Genomic DNA, 12254 nt, shown 5'->3' on the forward strand with positions numbered 1-12254 from the left:
CTGTTGTTTTAAGCTTGCTTTCCTGGTCACTGACCCGCCCCAAATCGTGCAGCTGATCACACACCTTGAGGCCTCTTCCCAATTGGCTCCAGCTGAAACCTGTTCATCCTTTGTTTGCCAGTGCCCCCCCCCCCCAGCAATGTCAGCTGCATGCTGAGGAGGGGAGGAGAGCATCAGCAATATCTTGAGATACTCTACCACAACTGCTGGGGAACAAATTCAGGGTCATTTTGCCATCCTTTAACTGTTTTGGGGAACGTTTGCCTCACCATGTAGGAAATTGCATGGTGGTTTAGATGTACCATTGCACTCATCTAGGAGGACTCTTAAGACCTTTTTTGAGTCTGAACAAATTTAGACTCCATTAGCACCTTTAAGACCGAGACATTTTTATTCAAGTTATGAGCTTTCCCGTGGATGCACACTTCCTCAGATACAGTGCCTTGGAATGTCATTGTATCCATGACATTGTATCTGAGGAAATATGCATGCACATGAAAGCTCATACCTTGAATAAAAATTTATTGATCTTACAGGTGTCACTGACTATAAATTTGTTCTGCTGCTTCTGACCAGTATGGATACTCACTTGAATCTCCTTTGAGTCTGATATCCATCATGGTCCCCACTTCTGAAAATATCCCAACTCAACAAATCTCTCTAAAATCCAGGTAAATTTGGCTGAAGCCATTAGCCTCCCGGAAGCATTTGCATAGGCGGGAGAGGGCAGTGCGGCAAGAGAATGGTTTCCCACCAAAAGCCTTGCTTGGTGAAAACTCGCTACCTCGAGACGAGCAATTTTGAACATAGGAGGGGTGGGATCTGGATTCATAAGGAGCAGTGGGTGCGGGCAGATGGCCTGTTGTTCCCAGCAGCACTTGCACCGCCTTCCCACCCCTTCCCTCTTTTTTTCTCTATATTGGCATTTATGTCCCATCGTGCTCTCTGTCATTTCTTTGTCACAGCAGGTGGCATTGGCTGGGTGGATCTTGCTGGAGGCAGAGCCCGCACCTGCTGCATGACTTTGCTGGCATTGGGGGTCTCCTTAAGAGACTTGTCACGTGCCAGGCAGCAGCATCCTGTCAGGGGTGGGGGACAGCTGCCTGGTTTGGCAGGCAGCCAGGAGAGGCTCCAATAGAGGTTGATGCACATGGGGTTCTCTTAGGTTTTGCCTTCCGAGGTTTACAGCAGGCCTGATGGGTAGAGGGAGCTTGACTGATGTGTCACTCAGACTCCACAGGCAGCCTGCTGTCGGTTATGCCTCCTTCACCATCCTAGAATCAGATTGAGTGGGGGCAGAAGGTTGGTTTCGATCCATCAGGGCTTTGCCTATGCTCATTTGCGTGACAATAAAAGCTGTGGCCATATTCTACCCAAAATGAGTTATTGTGTCATGTTTTCTGTATGCCTGATCCCTATCCCCCTGCCCTGCAAACAGTTGTGTTGCTCGCAGACAGACAGAAATCAGCCAAAGATTCCTGGCCACACTGGCAGCTTCTGATCATGCTGATCACCCCTTATTTAGGGATGTCAGTTCTGTCTTGGGCATCCCTGGAGATTGGGGGAAAGTGAAGCTTGGGAAGGGGATGGAATTCAGTAGAAATGTGCTGCTATAGAGCAGAGCTGCCATTTCCTCCCAGTAAACAGATCTGTGTCATCTGGAGATCAGTTGTAATTCTGGAAGAAGCCCAAGCCCCACTTCGAAGTCAGTAATTCTACTAAAGAACTCATTATTTCACTTGGGGTTCCTTCTAAACTACAATGTGTGTACAGATCTAATTTACAATCTTTAGAAAGAAATGCATCGGCCAACCGAGGAGGAATCCATGAGACTTGAAAGGCCTTACAGTTTTAACACATTTTGAAAGTAATTCACAAACAAAATTTGGAATTCTCTTCGTGTCTAAACATCAGTCAGTAACTTTTCCCATTAACAAAAACCTGCTGAAAGGCATGGGATTCCCAAATGATGCATTCCAGTCTTTGTCATATCTAGTTCTTTGTGAACATCAGTGCTTCAAAATCTGTCAGTTCCCCCCCCATTCATTCTCATTAGGTATTGAGTGATATATTGAAATGTCTCCATTCAGCAAATAATCAAAGTCTACTGTCAATATTTGTTCAAGCTAATGGAGCAGCTGCTGCACTGTTAATTCTGTACTTATACTGTGACACATTCTTTTATAAACAGGCATGCCAGTGTACAGGTGCTTAGCTGTTCCAAGTGACTAGCAGTGCAGTCCTAAGCAGTTACACCCTTCTAAGCACCTTAAAGTCAGTGGGCTTAGAAGGGCTTAACTCTGTTTTGGAGGGCACTGTAAAAGACCATTTTTACATGGGAGTGCAATGTTTTTCCCTTCATCCTCTGGCAGAAGAAATTATACTGGAGGAGAAGGAACAGTGTGTTGAAAACAAAACTTGTACCTAAGCTTATGCTTATGCTTAGGTCCATGTACTCAACTATTACTGGCCCTGTGACCAGACCTGCATTTCAGTGAGGGTAACCATCCTCAGAGTGGTGCCCAGAGCTCTCTTGGAGTATTTCTGCACCAGAGGCTTCCTGCCAGGCTGCAGATTGGAGTTTGAGCCTGGGCAGGTTGCTCCACCTCTTTCAGCTCCTGTTCAGGGCAGTATTTGCCCCAGTGCACCTCGCCACCCCACATTTGTGCTCTCACATGGAAGCTGGGGCCATGAAGTTTCCAGTGCAGAAATGGAATGGCAAGTGATGTTTGGATTACATAGAAGAGTTTCCCTTGAGGAAATAGTGGCTGTGGGGTGCCACCATCATATTCCTAATGAGTCCCCCCACTCTCCTCAGGCAGCACTTCCAAGTCTGCAGAGATTTACCAAGCCAGCTTTGACAACCTTACTAGTCAGAATTACAGATGGATGGAGGGGGAGTCATTTTCAGGTGGGTAAGTTCTTGTATCCGTTTCAGGAAGCATGACTTTTTGAGTTCTTACTCTTCTGGAAGAAGTGGTTAGTGGTACTGCAAAAATGAGATCATCAGGCAATACCTATGACCACTCATTTATTGATCTGGGAAAATGCTGAAGGGACCAAGAACACTCAATGTTCTTCCTCATAATCCAGAGATTCCTGGGAATCATCTTTTCACCACGCATGAGGAAGAAACCAGGCAATGGATTCCAGCTTGCCAGTTATTCTTTAGCAAACAGTATGTGGCAGCCTGTGATTAGGGATGTTTGTGTGCTTTTCTCCATTTTCTTTTGATAACCTGTTGTCATGAGTCTTTGCATTTCATGTGTATTTGTTGCTTCATTTACTTCATTTATTTCCCACTCTATTTTATTAGGATGTTTGTATAGCACTTCATGAGAGGCTGGGGGTGGGGGTGGGCTTGCAATTATAATTCTTTCCCCCCAATAAAGACTCAAACCAGTTTACACCATTCTCCTCTCCTTCATTTTATCCTCACAACAACCCTGATGAAGTAGGCTAGGCTGAGGATGTTCACCCAACATGTTTCCATGGCATTATGGGGATCTCTAACCCTTGCATTGTCTATGCCATTTTATCAACAGTTCTACCTGAGTGATGTAAAACCAAGCTGCAGTTTTAAAGGTAAAATTTCTATCCAATTCTCTTTGTATTGACCAGAAAAATGATTTTTTAAAAAGGGAAATGACGTGGCCATGGATAACATCTTTATCTGCAGAAGAAAAGGGACAAACTACAAATCAGCTTTTCCTTCTCGCTTTTCCTCAGTGATTATGTTCAGCAGAGTTCAGATGCCAAAACCAACACTTCCAAGCTGCTTTTACCCCTGCTCAGGAAAACTGATAACTAAAATGAATCACAAGAAGAACACGTAATTCACAATTCCTTCCTAACACAAGAAGGACAAGAAAAGTATTCTCCAAAACCAGATTTTCAGACTTACATTTTTCTCCCCTCCTTAGGCAGCTAGGATCTCAAAGTGAAAGTTCTAAGGAATGGGAGAAACCATCCCCAAAGCTTTATGACTTGCACCAAGAAACCTGCCTTATACAATACTCTTGTTCATGACTCAGTTGCTGCATTGGTTGCAGGAGGTGAATGATCACTAAGATCTATGAAAAAGTAAGGCTGAATTATTTTCATGAGGCTGCAGCCACTACCAGTAGGAAGTAGATGATGTACTCTTAATGTTTTACTAAATACAGTATTTGCTGGCGTATAAGATTACTTCCCCCCCCTGAAAAAGGGGCCTCCAAGTGGGGGGGGTCGTCCTATACTCTGGGTGCACTTCAGTTGGGATAGACATAGCTGCCCATAGTGGCCTCCCGATGCCTGCCCGGTGCACATAGTGGCCTCCCGATGCCCGCCCGGTGCACATAGTGGCCTCCCGATGCCCGCCCATGTCATTCTACACATCATCCAGTATGCGTGGTATCCAGCATGGCCGCAGCCGGTCATCAGCATGGTGAGATAGGGGTGCCAGCCTTTTCGACGTGACTGGCCCGTTCTGCTCGGCGGGAAGCAGCAGTACTCCGATCCGCCCCTTGTCTACGCAGAGCTCGCACATGCACACTTGAGCACTAGTACCGGTCACAGAGGGAGATGCAGGGGCGGGCCAGAAGCACTGCGGTTGCACTGCAGCCATACAATGGTGACAATGACAGGTACAGTAATGTAATGTAACAAACTCTATATTTTGAGTGGAAATGTTGAGGGGTCGTCTTATATGCCCAGTCGTCTTATATGCGGGCAAATACAGTACTTATTATTATTTATCTATTTACAAGCTTTAAACCCCATTTTTCTACCTTCATCAGGGACATCAAAGTAGCTAACGGAGTAGAAGTATACATAGTAAAATCACATTTTAAAAACTATTAAAACAAAAAAACTCCCTCACTCATTGAAATCGCACATATTTAAAATTTAAAATATGGGGGGGGGAACTCCGGGGATGCTTATTTGGGTTAATTTGAAAATAATGTAAAAATATTTATCCATATAATTGGCCTTTCTTAACCAGATCTCTAACTTTTACCTAGCCCTAATGTTCCCTCCATGTCTAACCACTACTCCCAACCTTACCATGCTAACTCTAGAATTAACTGAGTATTAATCCATAATGGTATGGGTTTTTAAAATATTGTATTTAAATTACTGTAAAAATGTATACATATAATATACTTCCTTAACATTGTCTCTAACTCTTCCCTAGCCCTATCGCTCCCTCGATGTCCTAAACCATACCTTTACTAACTCTAACCCCAACTATAAAATTAACCCAATATGATTTCTTCTCATGGTCTCCTAATCATGTCTCTAACTCTTCCCTCATCTTAATGCTCCCTCCAAGTCTAACCTCTACCCATCCTGAACTATACCTTAGGTAACCCTAACCCTAAAATTAACCCAATATGAATCCATATTTTTAATGGATATTTTACATTTAAAATACTGTAAAAATATTTACACATCTAATGGCCTTTCTTAATCATGTCTCTAACTCTTCCCTAGGCTTAACACTCCCTCTATTACTCCCCATCCCAAAATATACCTAAGCAAAAACAACCCTAAGCCTAAAATTGACTCCAATATGAATCAATGATATTTTACAATTTTTTAAAATTTAAAATAATGTAAAAATATTTATATATCCGATGGCCTTTCCTAACCATTACTCTAACTCTGCTGTAGCCTTAATGCTTCTTCTAAGACTAACTACTCCCATCCTGAACAATACCTGAGGAATCCCTGACCTGAACCCTAAAAGTAATCTCATTTTTTTTACATATTTTACATTTAAAATAATACAAAAAAATATTTCAGTATCTCATGATCTTTCTTAATCATATTTCTAACTCTTCTCTATCCCTAACTCTCCCTCTAAGACTAGGCACTCTCCATTCAGAACCATAACTTAGGTAACCCTAACCCTAACTCTAAAATTAGTCCCAATAAGAATCCCTAATTTTTAACATATTATTTAAATTTAAAGTAACATAAAAAATATCATGGACTTTCCTAATCATGACTATAACTCTTCTCCAGCCTTAACACTCCCTCTTAAATTAACCACTCCCCAACCTGAACCATATCTAAGCTAACCCTAACCCTAAAATGAATCCCAATATGAAACCCCTATTTTTTCATATTATTTACATTTAAAGTAATGTAATAAAAATATTCACAATCCGCTTCCTTTTCACTAGAATCCAACCCATCTGGAACAGCTTCGCTGTATAATATAAAAAGCTAAGGCCTAGGTGGGTGGAGAGTGGGCAGAGCCACACCTGCTGGTTGGTCCAGAGATCAGACTGGCCCCGTCCCTGGACTTTGGACGAATAGGGAGACAACACAGCCCCCCCCCCCCCCGGCCTGGCCAGGGACAATCTGGTAAGCTCGCAGCCAGTTTGCCCCTGGCTGCTGACAGGGGCACAGTAAGTGGGCTCGGGGGAGTGGCCTCCTATCCCCCTTAGGCCGAGAAGCCCTCATGCCGTCTCTGTGAGGTAGTGAAGAGGACTTCCTGGTTAAACTCCCGGCCCAATGGATGCTGTTGCAGAGGTTCTTTTGCATCCTGTTTAATCTGCACAACAACCCTTTGAGTTGTAGGCCTCAAATCTGCAAAGAGTTGCACAGAAGAAATATACATGGCTTGGCTGTTTCTTCTATTTTGGGCTGTATCAACAGTGTCATTTTGGGCTGTATCAACAGGGGCATCAAATCAAAATCACAAGATGTCATAGTCCCATTGTATACGGCACTGGTCAGACCACACCTGGAGTACTGTGTGCAGTTCTGGAGGCCTCACTTCAAGAAGGACGTAGATATAAAATTGAAAGGGTATAGAGGAGAGCGACAAGGATGATCTGGGGCCAAGGGACCAAGCCCTATGAAGATAGGTTGAGGGACTTGGGAATGTTCAGCCTGGAGAAAAGGAGGTTGAGAGGGGACATGATAGCCCTATAAGTATTTGAAAAGTTGTCATTTGGAGGAGGGCAGGATGCTGTTCCCATTGGCTGCAGAGGAAAGGACACGCAGTAATGGGTTTAAACTACAAGTACAACGATATAGGCTAGATATCAGGAAAAAGAAATTCACAGTCAGAGTAGTTCAGCAGTGGAATAGGCTGCCTAAGGAGGTGGTGAGCTCCCCCTCACTTGCAGTCTTCAAGCAAAGTTTGGATACACACTTTTCTTGGATGCTTTAGGATGCTTAGGGCTGATCCTGCGTTGAGCAGGGGGTTGGACTAGATGGCCTGTATGGCCCCTTCCAACTCTATGATTCTATGATTCCCTCTAGCAGTGAGACCAGCCAGAGCAGTATTTTAAATGAGAAGGGCCTTTTCTGTCAACCAACTGTTTGACAGAAGGAACCCCCCCCCTCAAAAGGAAAGCACACCCTTGCCCACAGACTCTTCTGTGTTGCTCTCAGAAACGCCTCCCTTCTTCTTCCTACCACCAAGCTCTAGCGCCCATTATATTCCTGGATACAGCGGGCTTTGCCCTTAGTTATCACATAAACGTTAGCTCTTAGGGCCTACAAGGAATTAATATTGTGCAATTTTCTTTTTAGCAAAAGTTATTTTCCTCTTGCTGGAAATGGAAAATAATACTATTAAGTAATATTGCAAGAATGGTACTGATAAAAGTCCAAAAATTACATTGCATATTGTCCCTATTTCAGGCTTTTTCTACACTTAGGGACTTTCACACTGCAGGTAAACAAAAGATACTGCAGAAGAAGTCTAAACTCTAAAGTCAGAACACTTTTATTACCTTGTATACGTTAACTTTATCATGGTCGCTTTCATACATGCTAAATACTGCAGTTTCAATCTACTCCAGCAACCATTTACAAATGGATTTTGTCATTTTACACTGTAAAATCCAGTTGCAAAGTGTATTCAGAGTGTGTTATTTAGTGTGTGAAAGCATGATCATGAAGTGTTTCCTCATGATAGATTCTGTATTGATAGTGGAAGGAAATGCATGAATAACAACACTTGGCAAGGATGTAATTTTGATCGAGCAGAGAAAATAGGAAATATTTGCAAGGCACATCAAGTTCTCTTGGGAGGCTTTATTTTTGAACACTGGGAGATGAAAGTTTCCTCCTGTGTTTCAAATTGCCTCTTCGGCTCCCTCTTAGCAGCAGTTTGGAAATCCTGGTCCGCCTTTGTGTGTGTAGTTTCGGTCTGTTGTAGTAAATCTGCTGTCTTATCTCGATTAGCTTCCCTTGTGTTTTGCTGTGACAAGGATCATACTGTGCCTAGCAGAGTGGGCAGAATGATGGCTTGGTATGGTGAGGTCTTGAATGAGGGAAGTGCCTGGAGCTCCGGCTTCCTTTGCAAGTTTGCTTCTTTTAATGAGGTTTAGGATTCATTGTTCTTGGGAGCTTTTGCTTTCTGGTGTTTTTCTTGCTGAGATGTGGTAACAGAACAAATTTTTTAAAAAATCTGAAAAGATTCCAGAATCTTTTCTCCCTGTGTTCTCAAATGTATGCAATGTATAAAATGCTATAAGGGTATTCTTTCAAAGTAGCACATACCCTCTCATTCATACACAGACAATGCAATCCTAAACAGAGTTATGCCTTTCTAAGCTCACTGATGTAACTCTGTTTAGGATCACACTGCCACTCTTACACACACCCCTTATTAATATTTAGCGGTATGGAAAGAATCACCATTGAAATCTGACTGACCTAGTATTATGACCAGTTCGGCACGGGAGGCATCACGCCGCAGGCTGGAGTTTGAGCTGGGACAGGTTGCCCCACCTCTTCCTGTTCCCGCACTGGGGAGCATTTGGCCCAGTGCACCTCATCTGCCTTGGATTTGTGGTCCCTCACGGGAGCCAGGACAGTGAAGTTCTCAGTGAGGAAACATATGACGGAATCAGAAGTCAGGGGGAATCTCTTCATATAACTGAAAGCTGATTTAGGGAATAACACACAAGTACTGCATTTTTAAACTAACATTTTTAAATAGGTGGTGGAGAACAATGCCTTGGAGTGTATGACAGGACATCACTGGTTCAGATGACTCCTTGGGCATATGTATGCATTTATTTATTTAATGCCCCCACTTTCCTCTCCAGTGAGGACTCAAGTGGCTTACCTCATTCTCCATGTCTCCATTTTATCCTCACTACAACCCTCTGAGGTAAAATACAAAGTCTTTATTGGCATAACAGAAATGAAGAATAAAACAGGAAGAAAATACAGTCATGGTGCCAAAACCAGATTTGCAAAGCAAAACTGTTGCAGACAAACATGTACGGTTACAGCAGTTGTAGTGTTCATCCGTTCCAAGTTGGCAACTAAAATCTGAACTAAGAGCAGTGCAAATGCTCGCATCTTTACAGGGTTCTTCTCATTCAGTACTATCCCAATACAGTGCTTCCCATCTAGATGGATATTAGCCTTGCATATGGAAGCCCTCCAAACTGGGTGACAACTCTCAAAACAAGGAGAGTCTAAGATCCAGTGTATCTGGAGTGGGACACCCATGCAGGCACAGCCTTTGGGAAACAGAGATCTTATCAAACCTGCCTTTCGCTAAATTAGAAGGGACGATGTTCATTCTGGCTAGCAAAAAGGCTCTTTGTGAAAGTGAATTGTCTAACATGAAAAGATAGGGATGTATTTCTCTATAGTCTGTTTTTATTCCTTAGTGCTTTGGCAAACATGAACTAACTGGATTTCCAGATTCTCCAATTTACGAATAACCTGCAGCAGTATTGACTCATGATGTCCAATCAGAAAGGATAGCTCTAATCCCATTAATGCTATTTTCTGTTGGACTGATGCTGATCAGTTGGACACAAAAGGATCTTCAGGCTTCAAGAAACCCCAAGTGATCTTGCAGAATATGGTTGAAAAACATAGCTATGTACACGCGCACCCATGGCCCCTCCCTTTCCCCCTTCCAGGCATATCATTGACCATGGGGGGGGGGGGTCGACACCACCATATATGTCATATTACCAGTAAATGTTTAACACATTATATATATCCAGGTGGAGCGGTTTGCTGGGCAGGGCTCAGTGGCTGGTGGGGAGCGTGTGTCCATGAGACTGGGCATGTGCATCGTGGCTGGGTTGGGGGGCGGGCGTTCCAGGGGCTGGCCCAATCCAGGTCTGTGGATTGGCCTGTGGAGCAGAAGCAGTGTCTGGACACCCAGACAGGGTCCGGTCACTGCTCCACCCATAGTGGCTCTTCGCAATTATATAGAGCCACTATGTGGTACATATGTGTCTGTGTGTGTGTGTATAAAAACACACACACAAACTATTTAACTCCAGCCCACTCAGTAAACCCTTCCAGGACCATAAATAAACCCCTGGTGAGAAAGCCTGCATTATTCATCACTGGCTGTCATTATACACATTTCTGCATAGATTTAATTGGGCCTGGATTAATGATTTTCCTAACTACCCATTCTCTCTGTGAACAGTACAGCCCTGAAAAGTTACACCTTAGTGAGTCTACTGACTTCAACAGCCCAGTGTAGCAAAAGTTTCGGATTACTTATATTTATTCCCTGATCTCAAGCTACAGAGCAGAATGCTAGTTTTATTATCCTGATGTGAATGGCATGCCAAACTTTGCATGAACTCTATCTGTATTGAAAACATCATTAAAATTGCTACTTTATGTTTTAGAAATCTTTGAGATTTTCTTTATTAAAACTTTATTAATCTGCTACATTTCTTAAAAACCATTTCATGTCCCTGTAGCAGTATTTTATAGATTTGTATTATATTATCAGTATAAACTAAAATATATTTCTTTTATATTTTCATACTCTTACAGTGATCAAACCCTTAATTTTATGTTCCTTTAAAAATTATTAGTACCTTATATTTTGGATTTCCAAAATGAGGGGAATACATTTGCATTTTAATTAATATGAAAACATGTTTTTTAAAAAGAAAAACAATAATTTGGAGGGGAGGTACTCATTTCTTTCAGAAATGTAAGTAACGTTCTCTTGTGTTCTTCAGTATTTTGGAAGTTTGCTTGTGATATTCTGTGTTGAACTGGCATGTGGCGTTTGGACATATGAACAAGAAATTACGGTGAGTGGGATAAAAATACACACAAGTAAAGATATTTTATACTAATTTTCCTCTACCTTAAATTCCAGTCGTAAACCTGTCATGCATAACTGTAACTTGTATGTGAATTTCAGACTCCTGTTTTTCTTGATTGCACATGGGTGAAAGGGGGGGGGGAGAACCCCCACTCACATTCCTTTCAGATAAATAGGGTACTTAGAAAATGTATTATTTAGGTAGAAGGAAACTCAGCCTGGTGCTCCACCCCCCTTTAAATGTCTCCTAAAACATTGCATGTAATGCACTTTGATTTGTCTGTAGATTGGATTGTTCTTTAAAGTTAAAAAATAAAAGCTTTGTCTTGTATTCTCAGATGTATGTGGGCTGAGTACAGTCATCAGGGGTGGAAGCACAGTCTGCATGCTCAGATGTGCTCTTTGTATTAGTTGACACTTCTTCTGAGCTGAACTCTAGCAGTGGGAACAGGATGTCAGGCTGAATGCTAGCTCAGGTTCATTCTTGGCTAGCTGTTCTAGCCCAGATGCAGCTGGTGTTGCATCTTTTTCTGAACTCCTTTTCATATGTGAATGATTCTAAGCAGTCTTTCTGGAAAAGCACTTGTTTCTAAAATGGGCCTAATATGACTATAGTCATTTTTTAACTCTTTATTTTAAATCATTCATAATGTTTCCAGATCAACAAAAAGACAATTCCATCCCTCAACTGCAATAGCATTATTTTCTTGAAGGCTGATTCATTATGTCTTGAGACTTATAGGGGCCATTCAAAAGGATTCGTGCCCTATGTTTTGAGAGAAGAAGCATAGAAGTGGATGAATTAACTGACCAAATGAAAGCATTGCAGATTCAAGTTAGACCAGAGGCCTTCTCTTCTCCTTGTGGCTTAGGCTGACAGGATATGACCAAACTGCAAAGTATTGTTGTCATTTTATCTAACTGAACTTATTGATATGTAGTCACATAGTTTATGAATAACCTGAGCTAGATAGGCCAGGCAAGCCTGATACCATCAGATCTTGGAAGCTAAGCTGGGTCGGCCCTGGCTAGCATTTGGAAGGCTAGCCCCAAAGGAATAACAGAGATGTGACATGGAGGCAAGCAATGGTAAACCACCTCCAAACGTCTCTTGCCTGGCAACCGGATAATCTTCGCAACTCCTGGCTACATTACACACATGCCATACAATCTTAACACAGCCCGCAGCGCCACGGTC

General features: G+C 42.5%; 1 protein-coding gene across 3 annotated transcripts in view; it reads left to right on the plus strand.

Moving 5' to 3' along the window:
- TSPAN12 (tetraspanin 12) overlaps positions 1–12254 on the plus strand; it is a 76274-nt gene that overhangs the window by 43812 nt on the left and 20208 nt on the right. For 2 of the 3 annotated variants that reach the window (XM_077338411.1, XM_077338409.1), the window contains one exon: positions 10968–11042. The exons of the other annotated variant lie outside the window; for it this stretch is intronic. In XM_077338411.1, coding sequence (XP_077194526.1) covers positions 10968–11042 — 75 coding nt within the window. The remainder of the gene's footprint in view (positions 1–10967; positions 11043–12254) is intronic. 3 annotated transcript variants of the gene reach the window in all.

The sequence above is a fragment of the Paroedura picta genome, chromosome 5 (genome assembly GCF_049243985.1).
Source record: "Paroedura picta isolate Pp20150507F chromosome 5, Ppicta_v3.0, whole genome shotgun sequence".
Classification (NCBI taxonomy): Eukaryota; Metazoa; Chordata; class Lepidosauria; order Squamata; family Gekkonidae; genus Paroedura; species Paroedura picta.